Below are 17,343 nucleotides of genomic sequence, written 5' to 3' on the forward strand. Positions count from 1 at the left end.
GCAGTCACCATCTGCAGTGATTTTGGAGCCCCCAAAAATAGGTTCTTGTTATTTGTGGTAGTTTTGTTCTATTAATACAATGTTGCTGGGACCTCTGAATTAGTGGATACTGAACCATTGCTCATAAGGGAAATACAGAGTGAGGCTCCTATGAACCTTTGGTCACAGCATTTCATCTACAGATCTCACGTAACCTTGTAATATGTGAGCCTCTGTGTAAAAGCACCTTATTTAATGTATATTATTGATGATTAACATTGCGCTCGCTACCAGGAACATCATAGCTCAAGCCTGAACTAAGATCCTGTAACACGTATTCTATCTGGGAGGCACGTCACAGGCTTCTTGAGCTTATGAGCACTAGACAGCACTTCATCGCTGTGCTTGGGGGCCAGTTTCAACAGTGAAATCACCAGAAACAAGAAGCAAGAAAGGTGAAAAATGTGGCCCTAGGTAGACTGTGACGAGGACTCTTGTTTACAGTCTGAGAGCTGAGACAAGAGGGCAGAGCATCAGCCTTTCCGCTTCAGGGAACTAATGCATTAGAAGACTCAAGTTTTTTTCTCTTTAAAAAAAAAAAAAGTTTATTTAATCAGCCTTTGAAGACACCTGGTTTGCGTATGAAAAAAAGGCAGTAAAATGACAAATGTACAGGGTTCATGATGGGTAGAAACATGGAGAGGTGGGCAGAAGACTCAAATTTTTTTATTAATCTGGATGTGTCTGTGAATAGCCAGAAAATTGCCACGAGTATTGATTGGCGATTAAAGTAAATGTTAACAGTAGGCAAGTTTGTAAATGTGGAGTTCTCAAGTCAGAAGGATAGACTTACACACCCAGAACAGTGTCAGTGACAGAGTTGGGTAACCATAGGAGAAGCTGCAGAGCGTGTCTTGGGTATTTAGTGGTGGGACAGCCCAGCAGGGCTGCTGCACATCCCCTTTTGTGGACCTGGAGGACTGGAATTTACAGTCCTGAGAAGGGGAAGACTGTAGGAGGGGCAGGTGAAGAGTTGCTAAGAATTAGGGGCTCGGTTTTTAAGACATTACAGTTTTGAAATACGATTATGTAATCCACATGACAGAGTTGGAAAAAGAACTTTGAGTCTAGAGGGGTGGGGTCTGGGTGGAGATACAAATTTGGGAATCATGTGTAAACGTTAGAATCTAGATGGACCAAAGAAATGAACATAAGAGTTAAAACCATAAAACCGTAGAACAAAATGCAGGAGAAAATCTTAGTTATCTTGGGTTTTGCAAAGATTTCTTAAATATGACACAAGTATGAATGATAAAATATTGATAAATTGGACTTTGTCAAAATTAGAAATTTTCCTCTTCAATAGGCACTGTTATGAAAATGCAAGTTATTTTATGGAAGGAAATATTGGCAAAGCATATACAACAGTGAACCTCTATCTAGGATATATACAGAACCTTTATAACTCTTAAGAGGAAGATAACCCAATTCTAAAAACTTTCAGCCATTTCACCAAAGATACACAGATGGCAAAAATCACATTACTAAAAGATCCATATAGAGGTATAGAACTTAAAATTCATTTCCATGAAAAAAGTGCATTCACGTAAATACAGGGACTATGTACCATGATGTTTATTTCAGCTCTATCTAAAATATTAAAAAGGTGGACATAAGCCTGACAGCTCAAATCAGCTGGGGTTTGCTTTAATACTGATACAACAGGGGCTACTTATATCAATGTGGATAAATAAAACAATGAGCAAAGAAAGGAAGTTGTAGAATAATAGATATGCCATTATTTCAATATTAACATCATACTGAACAGGTAAAAGCACTTTATGGGGGACTTCCCTGGTGGTCTAGTGGCTAAGACTCTCTGTGATCCCATTACAGGGGGCCCAGTTTCCATCCCTGGATGGGGAATTAGATACTGCATGCCATAGCTAAGAGTCCACATGCTGCAGCTAAGACCCAGTGCAACCAAATAAATAAATAAAAAGAAAAAAAATTTTTTAAAAGGACTTTATGGGTACATTCCTATATAATAAAAGTGGAAATACATGCTTGAGAATGATGATACTACCAATTTGTGTCATCAAAAATATGAAAAAATAGTAAAGCTGGAAGTGGGAAAGAATGATCATGACTACCTTTGAAAGTTAGTAGCAGTTTACTGTGGAGAAGGCAATGGCAACCCACTCCAGTACTCTTGCCTGGAAAATCCCATGGACGGAGGAGCCTGGTAGGCTGCAGTCCATGGGGTCGCGAAGAGTCAGACATGACTGAGTGACTTGCCTTTCACTTTTCACTTTCCTGCATTGGAGAAGGAAATGGCAACCCACTCCAGTGTTCTTGCCTGGAGAATCCCAGGGACGGTGGAGCCTGGTGGGCTGCCATCTGTGGAGTCGCACAGAGTCGGACGCGACTGAAGCGACTTAGCAGCAGCAGCAGCAGTTTACAGAATGATTGAAGGGTAAACTTCTAAAAGTAATGGAAGGTGGATACAGATATTTGGAAAGTTCAGCTTGCCCATTAAAAGATGTTAATGTGTTCTTTATAAAAGTTAAGATGGTGCTTTCTGAGAAAGTATTTTTTCTTACCATAAGAGTAAGAAGATAAGTTTTTTAAACATTTTTTTATTTAAAAAAGTTTTTCTTATTCTACTGCCATAAGAGTAATAGTGTCCACATTTTAGGAAATTTTAAAAATAGAGAAAGAACATAAATTACTCCAATATAGCCTCTGGTATTTTGGCATATTATATACCATTCGAATTTATTCTCATACCTATTTTTGAGCATTTTTTAAAGTTGCAAGGCATGCTTCTTTTTTTGTGGCCAACATGAGGCAAATGAAGGCACTGAAAAAGTATAATCACTGCTACCCAAACATCCAAAGATTTAGGTTTTAGTTGCTGTTCTGTGGTAGACTAGATTTTTAAAATTTTCAATAATAGATACCAACTCGAGAGTGTAAGCAAAAGAAGGATCATATATTAATATAAGAATACAGAGGTATCTCTCTGTATTTCAGAAAAGGAAATGCTGTTCACCATCAGAGGGGATGGAATCAGGAAACAGGATGCTGTTAGGCCCCAAGAGGGCTGCCACTCACTGTATGTATGTGTCTCTCTTCACTGTGTGGTCCCTCATTTCTGTCTCTTAGCAGATGAGCTCTTTTGTTTTCCAACGTACGTGAGGGAAGATGGCTGCCCGGTAGCTACATTCAGCGGATCATTATCCGTTAACGTCGGTTTTAAGTGGGAGACAGTGTGATGGCGCCTTGTGTGAAGTGTCTGCCATGGGTCCAGTCAGCAGGAGCTGGGGTGGAGATACAAACATGGTGGCTAGGGTCTTCCCCTGGGGGTGTGGGAAGGGCAGAAGATGTCCAGAAGATGTCCAGAAGCACAGGCCGGCAAACACCTAAGAAAGTACCTTTTAAACTATTCTTTTTAAAGTATTCTTTTTAGTTTATGGCTTGTAAATAGAGTTGACATATTAAAGTCCTACTTATGTTATGCATCAATGGTTTTCCATATTGTTCTTGGAAGCATGGTTTTCATAGCTTGCCTTCTGCATAGTATTTTGTGTGGATATAATATAACGTGCTCCATGCCTCCAAACCTTCAGTGATAAGAACAATGATAATTTCTATATTTTTTACGACTAAATTTTCCAAGTCTTTTAAAACAAAGATGTTTTAAGTCAGACTTGTTGGTCCTCCTCTTTGAGTTCTTCTAAAACCACTAAGCTTAGGCAGTAGCTGGGGCATATCTGATTCTGTCCTCCGCTAGTGTATCTGTGGCACATTTATGCAACACATGCGGAGTCTCTGCTGTTGTGGTTACTGGTGACCCAAAAGTGAGCAAAATCTGACTGTCTCCATGCTCTTGGAGCTTGTGTTCTGGTGGGAGGAGACAGACAAAGTGAAAAATGTGTACAATGCCGGGCAGTGATGTGCGGAAAAATAAAACGGGCCAAATGGAAGAGAGGGTGAGTCAGTGGGCTGTTGTTTTGAGAAGCAGAGACGGAAGGGAAGGTCGCTCTGAAGTGACCTTGAGCAGAGAGCCGGACCAAGGACGGGAGGGAGCCTGGTGAGGGATTCGAGCAGAAGAGCAGTGAAAGCAGAGGAGAGGCCAGTGTGAACGCCCAGGGTAGGTGGGCACTTGGCACATTTGAGGAAGAGAGCCGCCTGGGTGCCTCGAGTGGGACTCATCAGGGAGAGCGGTAACCCCAGACCATAGCCAGAGGCTCGGCCCTGCTGGCCAGTGTGGACGGTTTTGAGCAGAAAAGGTGATGTGAGAATGTACTCAGGATGTGAGACCCTCAGCTTGCTAATCACTTAACCTCTGTACCCTTCATCAAGCATCCATTCCTCTTCCATTGTTCTGTTACCCCTTTCTCATCCACTTGAAGAACTGACTGTGTGTGTTTTCTGTACTCATGGCCTCATCTGTCACCTTCCTTCACCAGTGTTGCATTTTCAATATTTGTTTTTCTAAGGTTTTACTAGCTGGTAATGTTTCCCTGTACTATTCTTTGTTGAGGATTTTCCTTGACAGTCTTTCCTTGACTGTTTTTCCAAATGGCTTGAATTTTCTTAGGTTCTTAGTGAAAATGCTGCTGGCCCCTAATTGAGATTGCAGTCTTTGAGGCGTGTTGACATTTGTATTTGGTTTTCCCATTAAGGGCCAAGTCTGTATCATGCAAAAATTTAAAAAACAGGATCATTCCTTTTTTTTACTTTATTATGTTGTGGTTGATAAGAGGTGATGTGATTCTGAAACAGCTGGTTATGGTGCCCAACCAGGAAAGAAGGCTATTTCATTCAGTTCAAAAAACATTTTATTAAATTCTCATAGTGTGGTTGGTACTGTGGACATTGAATCCGGAAATGAGGGCTCTGTATGGAATTTCAACTGGTTGGCAGGAGTTCAGAATTTGTTTTTGGTGTTAGGACAGAATTGTGTGAAAGAAATCACATTGTCCTTCTCTCTACCTAAAGGAATAGTTTCTCAAGAGTGCACTATAGATAGAATAAAAATAACAAGTTGCCAGAGCTTTTCATAAGACATCCTTGTATGTGCTGGCTAGAAAACCTAATGTGATTATCAGTTGCTCAGTTAACATTTTAAAAAGTGTTTTCCCTACCAAGAAAGTAATCTGTGGCCAGTCTAACTTTTATCCATCAGCAGTCTGATAAATCTACCTCAAAAATAAATCTCAAACCCATGTACTTTTCTCCATATCTACTGATGTCTCCATTTTGCTACTAACTCTCTAGTTCAAGTCACCAGTATCTCTTTTTTAAAATCAATTTTTATTGTAGTGTGGTTGATCTGTAATGTTTTAGCTTCTGCTCTACAGCAAAGTGAATCAGATATACATACCCATATATCCACTCATTTTTAGATTCTTTTCTCATACAGGTCATTACAGAGTATTGAGTAGAGTTCCCTGTGATTTACAGCAGATGATTAGTTATCTATATATAGCAAAGTGATATGTCCATCCCAGTCCCCCAATTTATCCCTCCTTGCTTTCCCCCTTGGTGGCCATAAATTTGTTTTCTATAGCTGTGACTATTTCTGTTTTATAAGTTCATTTGTACTGTTTTTTTTTAATAACATCATATGATTTTTGTCTTTCTTTGACTTCACTCAGTATGACAATCTCTAGGACCATCCATGTCGCTGCAAATGGCATTATTTCATTCTTTATTTGTGGCTGAGTAGTATTCCATTGTATATATGTACCACGTCTTTATCCATTCCACTGTTGATGGACATTTAGGTTGCTTCCATGTCCTGGTTATTGTCAGTAGGGCTGCAGTGAACATTGGGGTGCATGTATCTTTTTCAGTTACAGATTTTATCCAGATACATGCCCAGGAGTGGGATTGCCGCATCATATGGTAGGTCTGTTTTTAGGGTGGTTTTTTTTTTTTTTTTTTTTGTTTTTAGTTTTTAAAGGAACTTCTGTATTGTTCTCCATAGTGATTGCACAAACTTATATTCTCACCAACAGTGTAGGATGGTTTGTTTTTCTCTACATCCTCTCCATCATTTATTGTTTGTAGATTTTTGATGATAATGGCCATTCTGACCAGTGTGAGATGATATCTTATAGTTTTCATTTTCATTTCTCTGATTTTGAACATCTTTTCATGTGCCTCTTGGCCTGTGAGAAATGTCTATTTAGATCTTCCACCCATTTTTTGACTGGGCTTTTTTTTTTTTTTTAAATGTTGAGCTGCATGAGTTGTTTCTATGTGACCAGTATCTTTTACCTGGACCTTTGCTATTGCTTTGTAACTTGTATCCTTGCTTTTCTCTTGCCCACATTTACAAGCTTTTCCCACACAGCACTGTAGTGATTTTTTTTTTTTATTACAGAAATTATCAGAGCTTAAAAAATAGTATAATTGTACAAATTATCCTCTCTCAGGCATTATTAATAATCCACTCACCAGGTGTCATATTATTTTCTCTATAAATACTTAAATTCTTTTGTATAAGATATGGTCTCCTTTAAAAAAGGATCATGTGAAAGAAGAAAAAAAGAATCATGTGATAGTTACACAACTCTGTGAATATACTAAAAACCATTGAATTGTACACTGTAAATGAGTAAATTGCATGGTGTGTGAATTCCGTCAATAGAGCTATTAAAAAAATAGCCATGATGGCATTATCCTATTAATAATTTTATAATTTCTCAAAAAATCATCAAATAGCTAAAGTCCACATTTCCCTGAATATTCTTGAAAAGTTCTTTTAACACACTTTGACAGAGTTTGAAACATAAGTCAGATCATGTTATTCTTTTACCTAAAACCTTTCTGTGGCTTTCCATCATATTTAGGATAAAACCCAGAGTCCTTGTACTGGTTCACAAAGGTCTGACCTACCAACAAGCCCTTACAGGATGTGACTTCTCTTCCCCTCTGCCTCTCTTGCCCACCTAACTGTTCCTACCTCAGGGCCTTCGTATCAGTTGTTGTCTCTGCTTGCAGGGCCTTTCCCCTGTTTTCTCATGAGGCTGGACCCTTTCAGTTTAAACATCCTCCCTCAGAAAGACTTTCCCCGTCAGTCTTCTAGTCTCCAATCTGGAGTGGCATCTCAGTCATTCTTTTTCAGAACATTCACTTAAAAATGTTGGCATAGCCTGGGTGGTGGTTGTTTAGTTGCTGAGTTGTGTCTGACTCTTTGCCACCCGATGATGTGCAGCAGCACGCCAGGCTCCTCTAACCTTCACCATCTTCTGGAGTTTGCTCAAACTCATGCCTAGTGAGTCGGTGATGCCATCCAACCATCTCATCCTGTGTGGCCTCCTCCTCCTCCTGCCCTCAGTCTTTCCCAGCATCAGTCTTTCCAATGAGTTGGCTCTTCACATCAGGTGGCCAAAGTATTGGAGCTTCAGCATCAGTCCTTCCAATGAATATTCAGGATTGATTTCCTTTAGGATTGATTGGTTTGATCTCCTTGCTGTCCAAGGGACTCTCAAGAGTCTTCTCCAGCACCAGAGTTCAAAAGCATCAGCTCTTTGGCACTTAGCCTTCTTTATAGTCCAACTCTCACAGCCATACTTGACACCTGGAAAAACCATAGCTTTGAGTTTACAGACCTTTGTCAGCAAAGTGATGTTTCTGCTTTTTAGTATGCTGTCTGGGTTTGTCATAGCTTGGGTTATTATTTGCTGTATCCTATTTTATTAATTTGTCTGTCTTTCCCTTTTTCTATATCACACCCCCCCCAATTTTTTTTTTCCGTTCTGTTCACTACTGAATCCCCAGTGCCTGAAATATTGTCACATAATAGACTCATTAGACAATTTTACAAAAAATTGTCCTACACATACCAGGTGATTGGTATTTATAAAAAGTTTATTTGATAGAATGTGTCACTTCCTGTGTAAATAGAGTTCCAGTCTGATAGGTTATTTCTTCAAAGACCTGGGTTTTTTTGTCTTTTTAATTGTAAATATCTTTTGTTTCTCTGGGCTTCCCTTGTGGCTCAGATGGTAAAGGATCTGCCTGCAATGCAGGAGACCTGGGTTCAGTCCCTCTTTGGGGATGATCCTCTGGAGACGGGAATAGCTACCCTCTACAGTATTCTTGCCTGGAGAATTCCATGCACAGAGCAGCCTGGTGAGTTACAGTCTGTGGGATCGCAAAGAGTTGGACTCGACTGAGCAGCTAACTTTCACTTTTGTTTCTCTAGGAACTGGAAACTCTTGAGGGTATGAGATGATTGTTTAGTTTGCATCCTTCACATAGTGTTCTGCTCACTTCAGAACTCGTTAAATAACTCACACACAAATTCTGTTTTTGTCATTTGGCCAAACACAGGGTGCTCGTGTGTGTAAGTTGAGAGTTACTGTGACACCTGATGGTTTCACTCTCTGTGGTCCCTTTTTCCTTCTGCCCTCAGTCATGGACCATCACAGACTTAGTCTGTGCGTTGTCTCTGCCGCCTGTTCTCCAGTGAGATAGCTTAAGAGCAGCTGTGATGAGCTGAATAATGCTCCCCCAGTGATGTGGTTAGTTGAGTATCTGGAGGTAGTGAGAGAATCCTGAATTCTCCAGGTGGGCCCAGTGTAATCATGAGGGTCCTTCCTTTTGGGGAGGAGGCAGGAGGATCAGAATTATTGATAGAGAAAAAATCTAAACAAGAGGTTGGAATGATGCACTTTGAAGATGGAGGGAGGGACCGTGAATCAAGGGGATGTAGGCAACCTCTGGAAAAGGCAAAGAAAGAGATGTTCCCCAAGAGTCTCCAGAGGATGGCAGCCCCTCCAGTAACTGGTTATTGGCCCAGTGAAACTGAGTGTGGATTCATGACCTCCCCACCTGTAAGGGAATCATTTGTATTGTTTTAATCCACGACATGCATGCTAAGTCACTTCAGTCCTGTCCGACTCTGTGCGACCCTACGGACTCTAGCCCACCAAGCTCCTCTGTCCATGAGATTTTCCAGGCAAGAATATTAGAGTGGGTTGCTGTGCCCTCCTCCAGGGGATCTTCCCACCCAGGGATCAAACTCATGTCTCTTACATCTCCTGCATTGCAGGGGTAATTTGTTACAACAACCTTAGGAAACTGACAGATTGACTTTTGGCAAGAAAGCCTGAATGATCACAGAACTTATCCAGAGTGTTCAGAGTTTAGTTTGATTTGCTGGCGTAATAGTTACTGAAAAAGAGCCTGTAAAGAATTGAGATGGCAACTTCAGGTAGGTGATTTGGGGCATAGTTGATGGAACAGGAAAGATTATTACGTGCTATCATAGCAGCATCCGTTTTATAGTAGAATTAAGCTCTTGATGGCTTTCTTCCTTGTATTTTACACAGATCAGAAGCCTCTTGATCTTGCCCAGGGTGCCGAAATGAAACATGTTCTTGTTGGTAATAAGGTGTGTGTTAATGGATTGCATTTATGTATGTAAAAAAAAATTTTGAGTTCTTGAAACACATAGATGTGCTTTTAACAAAAACATGTGTTTTTTTTTAATAGATCGTACACAAAGCTTTGAAACGATATGAAGGTCCTCTCTGGAAGGTAGGTTGGAATGAGTTTTTAATTATAACACTGGAAAAAAGATTTCTTAGGTGATCTCTTGTTAAAATTAGTTTTCATTAGTTTCTGAAGTATGTGATTTAGTAATTATTTGATCTTATAATGTAAACCATTATTATACTGCTGGACTTCATCAGGCATCCAGTGATTGTAGCAATTAACTGCCTCTTGTGTTGGTCTGGCACTTTTAGGTGGCTGAGTTTGTACAGAGCAGAGTGGAGGGATTTTTTTTCTTAAGCATAGGATTACACTTATCATTTTTGTTATGAACACTGATCTGTAGAAGACTCAGGAGGAATTTAATATTTAAATTGTCACAGAGCACACATGTAAAATCTTTCTGGTTATAAAAATTTCTTTGCATTTTAGAGTTCAGTTATTTTCTAGAATTAACTATTTTGGAGCACATAGTTTCTTTTGCATTTGAAAGTGCTCCTTCTATATATTTATGTACATGTCTGTCTGTAGTGTATAAAATTTAGGATAATTTTCTTTTTTTAGAAGCTCTTTCAGAACTTTGAGGAAATGGTCTTTGAAGCCCACCACTGATACATTTCCCTATAAATATTCTAGCACAGTATTGTCAGAACTATAAACTGTGTTCCTTGTTGATCTTACCAGTACGGCATTGCTTCTGTTCCTGTCACTCTGTAGGGTATGTTTTCATTTCTGCACTCAAGTTTCCAGTTAACTTTTGATCATTTTTGAGTGTGCAGTGGTACTGTCAAGATGAAAGGCTCAGATAGAACTATCATAACTTAATTACTTTTTATCAGTCAAATATTTGAATCTAGATGAATCAGCTTGGAAAAATCTTTGTTATTTTTCCCTTAGAGTTCAAGGTTTTTTGGCTGGAGGTTATTCTGGGTAGTGTTAGAACATGGAGTCCTCTCGTGGTATAGGAAGCAGTAAGTATTATGGTCATTAATACTTCTTGAGTTTCAGCATCTACATTTTGAGTGATTAAAACTTTTCACTAATTTCTTTTCCTTTTGCCTTGATGATTTATATTTATTTTGAAGGCCCGATGCAGTCCATAATACTTATCGCCAAGGATGCAAACACCTAACTCAAGCGGTGTGCACGGTAGGATGATGCGCGCATCTTTCGCTTAAACTGTGAACTCAGTCCTGCAAGTGATTGTGCTCAGTCATTGGAATGAGCCACTTTGTAAAATCTTGGGGGTGGAAAGCACGTGTGCAGTTTGGCCCTCCCTATTTGTGCCTTCTGCATCTGCTGATTCCCCCACCCGTGGATCGAAACCATACAGGAAAAAAAATAAATTCCAGAAAGTTCCAAAAAGCAAACTTGAATTTGCCATGTACCAGCAACTGTTTACATAGCATTTGCATTGTAATAGGTATTACAAATGAGGTGATTTAAAGCAAGCCAGAGTTGTGTGCAGATACTATGCCATTTTATGTAAGGGCCTTGTGCTTCCATAGATTTTGGTATATCTGTTGCCCACAGATACTGAGGGATGACTGCATATGTTTTTACTTGAGAACAAGTAAAGTTGTGGAATTCCATTTAAAAACTATAATCAGCTTTTTTAAAAAGTCTGTGTATTGTGGGATAAGAGAAGCATGATCCAAAAACATTTATACAGAACGTTTACCGTTTTGTATGTGTATGTATATATGTATGTGTATATATTCACACATGTGTATGCACGTAGATATCTATATATGTGCATGTATGTGTATCTTTGAACATGGGTACAGCTGGATAATGAAAATTTTTCTGGTGGTAAAATTTAAAGCCTGTATCAAAATCAGGATGTTTAGGTTCTCTATAATCCCATCTGGCTGTTTTACTTTTACCAGCCAGGAGAAAGAGTTTTTCCTCCATGGAGATTAGTCTAAGACTGGAGCCTGGACACGCTTGTTAGCTTGCTGCTTCAGTTTCTTTAGGGTTGTCGGCATGCCATAGCGGTGCACCCTTTTTTTAAAGCATAGGACTCAGGACTTCCCTGGGTGGTCCAGTGGCTAAGACTCTGCACTTCCAGTACTTTTACTGCACAGGGTGTGGGTTTGATCCCTGGTCGGGTAACTAAGATCCCACATGCTGCACAGCCAAAAATAAACTGATAGCAACAGAAACCCCAGCACCCACCTTTCTGTGTGAACACTGCTGGGGGACCAGCAGCACACCCTAGAGGTGTCACAGGCTTGGTCCCCCGCCCCTGCAGTCCAGCCTCCTTACATACCTGGTCCCTTAGTGTCCTGCACCTCTTTCCCCCTTGCATTGGACCAGGGGGCCAGGGAAGTGCCGTCTAGTCTCAGCCATCTAATCTTCCCTTTTGTTGGTGCCTCCCAGCCGTTCTCATCTGTTCCAGCTTTTGATTAATTTACCGAACTCCAAGGTTTTTCCTCAGTTGGGTTCTTTCTCTTTCTTTTTTTGGTTGTTGTTATTTCTCATTCTTGCCTACCTTAAAACAAAAAATTACAGCAGTTGTTCCCCTGATCCTTTTAAAATTTCCTGATCTTTAATTTCTTTAGAATTGCTTAGATCCTGCTACGTTATGCCTCACCTTGTTTATAGTTTTGGCTTCTTCTATAAACATCTGTTTAAAGCCTGCATTTATAGGGCTTCCCTGGTAGCTCAGCTGATAAAGAATCCACCTGCAATGTGGGAGACCTGGGTTCAATCCCTGGATTGGAAAGATTCCCCTGGAGGAGGGCATGGCAGCCCACCCCAGTAGCAACCCACTGCCTGGAGAATGCCCATGGACAGAGGAGCCTGGCGGGCTACAGTCCACGGGGTCGCAGAGAGTGGGACATGACTGCGCGACTCAGCAGCAGCAGCAGTGTTAACTGTGTTCACTTTGTTGTCCAGCAGATCTCTAGAACTTCCTCATCTTGCAGAACTGAAACGTGATACACGTGTAATAGCACCTCTCTCTTTCCCATACCCCCACCCCCTGGCAACCACCATTCTACTTTGGTTCTATGCTTTGACTACTCTAGATGTCTCACCTGAGTGGAATTATACAGTACTTGTCAGATTTATTTCACTTAACATAATGTCCTTAAGGTTCATCCATGTTATAGCATGTGACAGGATTTCTTTTCTTAAGGCTGAATAATATTCTACTGTTATGTATAGACCACGTTATCTTTATCTGTTCCTCTATTAATGGATGTTTGAATTGTTTCTACCTTTTGGCTGTTGTGAATAATGCAGCTATAAACATGAGTGTGAAAATGTCTCATCAAGGTCCTGCTTGCATTTCTTTGGGATGTAAACCTCGGTGTGGAATTGGTGGGGCATATGGTGATTCTGTTTTTAGTTTTTTAAGGAACTTGCGTATTGTTTTCCATAGCACCTGCACCATTTTACATTCACGTCAACAGTGCTCCACTTTCTCCACATCCTCACTGCAACACTCATTTCAGAGGGTTTCATTTATTTGTCATTCTAATAGGTATGAAATGGTATCTAACTATAGTTTGATTTTCAGTGCCTTGATTACTAGTGATATTGACTATCTTTTCATGTACTATTGACCACATGTATATTGTCTTTGGAGAAATGCCTGTTTAATTCTCTTGCCCATTTTTTAATCAGGTCTTTTGTTTCCTTGTTGGTGTTGAGTTGTAGTTTTTTGTATATTCCAGATATTATCTCCATATCAGGAACATTTTATTTTTTTAGATACTTATTTTTTTATTTAAATATTTGCAGTGTTTTCTACAATTTCATAGGTTGTCTTTTCACTCTGCTAATAATGTTCTTTGCATAGATGTTTTCATTTTTTATGTAGTCTAATTTATGTTTTTTTTCTTTTGTCACTTGGACTGTTGGTATCACATCCAGGAAACCAATTCCAAGTCCAGTGCCATGAAGCTTTCTTCCCATGTTTTCTTACAAGAGTTTTATAGTTTTAGCTCTGACATTGAGGCATCTGTTTCTCCTGAGGCATTTCTCCTTGGCTTGTAGGTGGCGGCCTTCTTGATCTGTCCTCACATGGCTTTTCCTCTGTGTGCAGGCATCCCTGGTTCCTCTTTCTCTCCTTGTAAGGACATCAGTCATACTGGACTAGGGTCCCACCCTTATGATCTCATTTTACCTTAATTACCCTTTATAAAACCTTATAAAAGCCCTATCTCCAAATGTTGTTTCACTGGGGATTAGGGCTTCAACATATAAAGCCCTTAATCTGGTTGAGTAAGTTCTTTTTCCTTTCCTAGCTAACTGAGAGTCCTCATTATGAAAATCTGTTGAACTTTATTAAATGCTTTTCCCATATCTTCAAAATGCTCATATAGTTTTACTCATTTTGTTAATATGATTGTATTGATAGACTTTAGGGTGTTAAAATCAATCTTACACTGCTGGGACAAATCTCAGGAGGTTGTGATATATTACCATTTTAATATATTGTTCATAAATACTTTGTTAAGAATTTTTGCTTTTTTGTTCATGATGGATATTTGTTTATATTTCTCCTGTGGTGTTTGTATTTCTCCTGTGGTATTATCTGGTCTCACATAACTAACTAGAAAATGTTCCTTTTCAGTTTTCCAGAAGAGTTTGTATAGGATTAGGTTACTGCTTCCTTAAATACTCGCTAGAATTTGCCTGTGCAGTCACATGGGCCAGGATGCTTGTGTGTGTGTATGGGGGAGAGGATTGTCGTTACAAATTTCACTTGTTCAGTTGCTATAGGGCTAAACATGAATATATGCTATAGGGCTATTTCTTCTGGGTTGGTGTTTGTAATTTTTGCCTTTCAAGGAATTTGTCCATTTTCTTTTGGCTATAAAACTTAGGGTAATATTATTCCCTTGTGTTTTTAATGTCTGTGTGATAGATAATGTTGTACAATCTTTTGCTTTTTATATTGGTAATTTATGTCTTCTCTTTTTTTCAAAGATCAATTTGCCTAGCGCTTTGTCACTTTTATTTTCCAAGTGATTGATTTCATTGAAATTTTTCTTATGATTTCATTCTCTTGATTTCATTGAAATTTTTCTCATGCTTTTGCTATTTCTTTGATTTTCGTTCATTTTAAAGAATTTCTCTGTGTTTTGGGCTTAATTTGCTCTATTTTATAGTTTCTTAAGATTGAAGCTTAGATTATTCAAATTACCATACAATTCAAAATATATTCTAATTCCTGTTGTGATTTCTTCTTTGAACCAATGGATGATTGGGAGTGTGTTGTTAAATTTCCAAATAATTGGAGTTTTCATGACTGTGTTTTTGATTTATAGTTTCATTTTGGTCATTGCACATATTCTGTATGATTTCCATCTTGTCAAATTTATTGAGACTTGCTTGATGACTACATATGGATTATTGTGGAGAATGCAGTAGAGAATAACCTGTATTTTGCTCTTGTTGGCATGCCTATAAACATTCAGTCATGATGGTTGATAGTGTTGTTTAGATCTTTTGTGTCTTGCTGACTTTTTTTTTCATTGCGTCAATTGCTGAGAGAATGGTGTTTAAGCTCCAGATATATTTGTAGCATTATTTATTTCTGTTATTGATAACACACATATTTATGATTGTTGTCTTCCTGATTAATTGACCCTTTTATCATTATGTGGTGGCCATCTTTATCTCCTGTAATAATGCATTTTGTTTTGAAATCTATTCTGTTTGATATTAATATAACCTTTCAGCCCTTTTTATGGTTACTGTTTGCATAATATCTCTTTTTGTATCTACTTTCAACCTACCTATATATTTATTTTCTGTCTCTTGTAGATAGTGTATTTTTGGGTCCCTGTTAAACATTCTGACATTTTTTGCCTTTTAATTAAAGATTTCTTTTGAGCTTGTGGTACACTTTTTTGGATTGTATCACTAATGTTAAGTTCTAGAGATCCTGGATCCTATTACTTTTCTCCATTGAAGGTTATTTCCATTGTTTCAGGTCATTTTCGTGGCTAGGTTTGGATTGTAAACTCTGTTTCTCATACAGCAGCTCTGGTCTGCATTCAGCTAGGGTGGTATCCAGTGACTGCTTGGAATCTATTTTCTGCGCATCAGTAAGAGATGTTAGCAGAGTTGGGGAATCCCGTCTCTCTCTTTCCTTTGGGGGACTCCCCTACTGTCTCTAGTATTTATGGCTGCCCAGCTTTGCTTTTTTAATTTCCAAAGACAGACTGTTATCCAAGTACACCCCGCTGCTGTTTTGTGTCCCCCCGGGACTGTGCTACTTCAGGTGAACTGCCTTGGGGATCGGAAGTATCAGTCACTCCAAGTCTTTGCTACTGTCTGAACTGTAGCCCACCAGACTCCTCTGTCCATGGGACTCTCCAGGCCAGAATACTGGAGTGGGTTGTCATTCCCTTCTCCAGAGTATCTTCCCAACCCAGGGATCGAACCTGGGTCTCCTGCATTGCAGGTGATTCTTTACCATCTGAGCCACTTGGGAAGCTGAACTTGGTTGCAAGGTGACGTGCTCTCCCATCGAGTTGGCCAGCCCTTGTTCAGACTCCAGCTCTTCCTTTTCTACTCCTCATGCTTTTACACGCAGTTCATTTTCTATACTCACATCAAACAAAAGGTTCAGGAGAGTGGCATGAATTAGAAACTGGAGCTCTGCTATTTAAAGGACTTTATAGCCCAAGTGCATGCTATGTTAAATATGTAATAGGATAAGGGAAAAGCTATATACCTAGTGTATATTATTAGTATTTACTTTGAGTAATGGAGCATATGAAAGCCAGACTTGGTGTAGATAAGCTACAGTGCATTTGATACTCCCAACATTATCACTTCTTTCTCAGTATTTTGAATGTTTTCTTGGGTATTATTGTCATGTTAATAGTGTTGATTTTATGTGTAGATCATTTAAGGGTTCTGTTTTATGGGCATGAATGGTATTGTCTTACTGACTTCTTTATATCCAAGGTAAAATCCACTGATAGCTGCCTCTTCTTTATTAAATGCTTCGATGACACTGTTCATAGCTTCAGGGTTCCCAAGAACAGCCTTCAGCAGACAAGAGAGGTAATTTTATGGATTTATTTGTCTTTCGTAAAGCAACATTTAAGGACATAAAGAATATCAAAAAGGCTCAATATTAACATCTGCCATCTTGTTGATTATGCCTTTTTAATGGGAGTGATGATACAAAACTTTTGAAATTTGGCTTATGAATTAATTCCTTATCAACATATACCTGCAGGTATTTTCTCTTTTTTTTAAGATTTTGCTTCTGTGAAAGTAAGGGGCCCTTGGTGGTTTTAGAAAAAAGCCTAAATGATTATTCAGTCTGCCCCTGAATTTATAGGTGAGGAAACTGAAGACGGTGAGGTTGAAGTGCCCTCTTACGGTCATGCAGCTGGCAAGTGACAGAGCCTGGCTCCAGCCCAGGAGTTCTGATTTATTGCACTGTAGACTCAGCCTCTCTCCGTGGTAATTTGAATGATAGCGGCAAGCAAGAAAATTGGGATTGATGTGACAAAAATTCATTGTGTAGTTATTTAATGGAGACTCCATATTCCTTTAGATCAAGGCAGTATTGTAAACTTACCTTGTTTTTTATAAATTGTGTAAGGAATTAAAAGGATCTGTTTTCCAGGGGCTTCCCTAAGTAGCGGGCTTCCCTGACAGCTCAGTTGGTAAAGAATCTGCCTGCAATGCAGGAGACCCCGGTTTGATTCCTGGGCTGGGAAGATCTGCTGGAGAAGGGATAGGCTGTCCACTCCAATATTGTTGGGCTTCCCTTATGGCTGAGCTGGTAAAGAATCCGCCTGCAATGTGGGAGGCCTGGGTTCAATCCCTGGGTTGGGAAGATCTCCTGGAGAAGGGAACAGCTACCCA

General features: G+C 39.4%; 1 protein-coding gene across 2 annotated transcripts in view; it reads left to right on the forward strand.

Annotated features, from left to right (window-relative positions):
* OSBPL1A (oxysterol binding protein like 1A) overlaps nt 1-17,343 on the forward strand; it is a 214,066-nt gene that overhangs the window by 50,482 nt on the left and 146,241 nt on the right. For both annotated transcript variants that reach the window (XM_043444522.1, XM_043444523.1), the window contains exons 9-13: nt 9,333-9,394; nt 9,496-9,540; nt 10,393-10,466; nt 10,581-10,644; nt 16,429-16,527. In XM_043444522.1, coding sequence (XP_043300457.1) covers nt 9,333-9,394; nt 9,496-9,540; nt 10,393-10,466; nt 10,581-10,644; nt 16,429-16,527 — 344 coding nt within the window. The remainder of the gene's footprint in view (nt 1-9,332; nt 9,395-9,495; nt 9,541-10,392; nt 10,467-10,580; nt 10,645-16,428; nt 16,528-17,343) is intronic.

Source organism: Cervus canadensis, chromosome 23 (genome assembly GCF_019320065.1).
Source record: "Cervus canadensis isolate Bull #8, Minnesota chromosome 23, ASM1932006v1, whole genome shotgun sequence".
NCBI classification, from domain to species: Eukaryota; Metazoa; Chordata; class Mammalia; order Artiodactyla; family Cervidae; genus Cervus; species Cervus canadensis.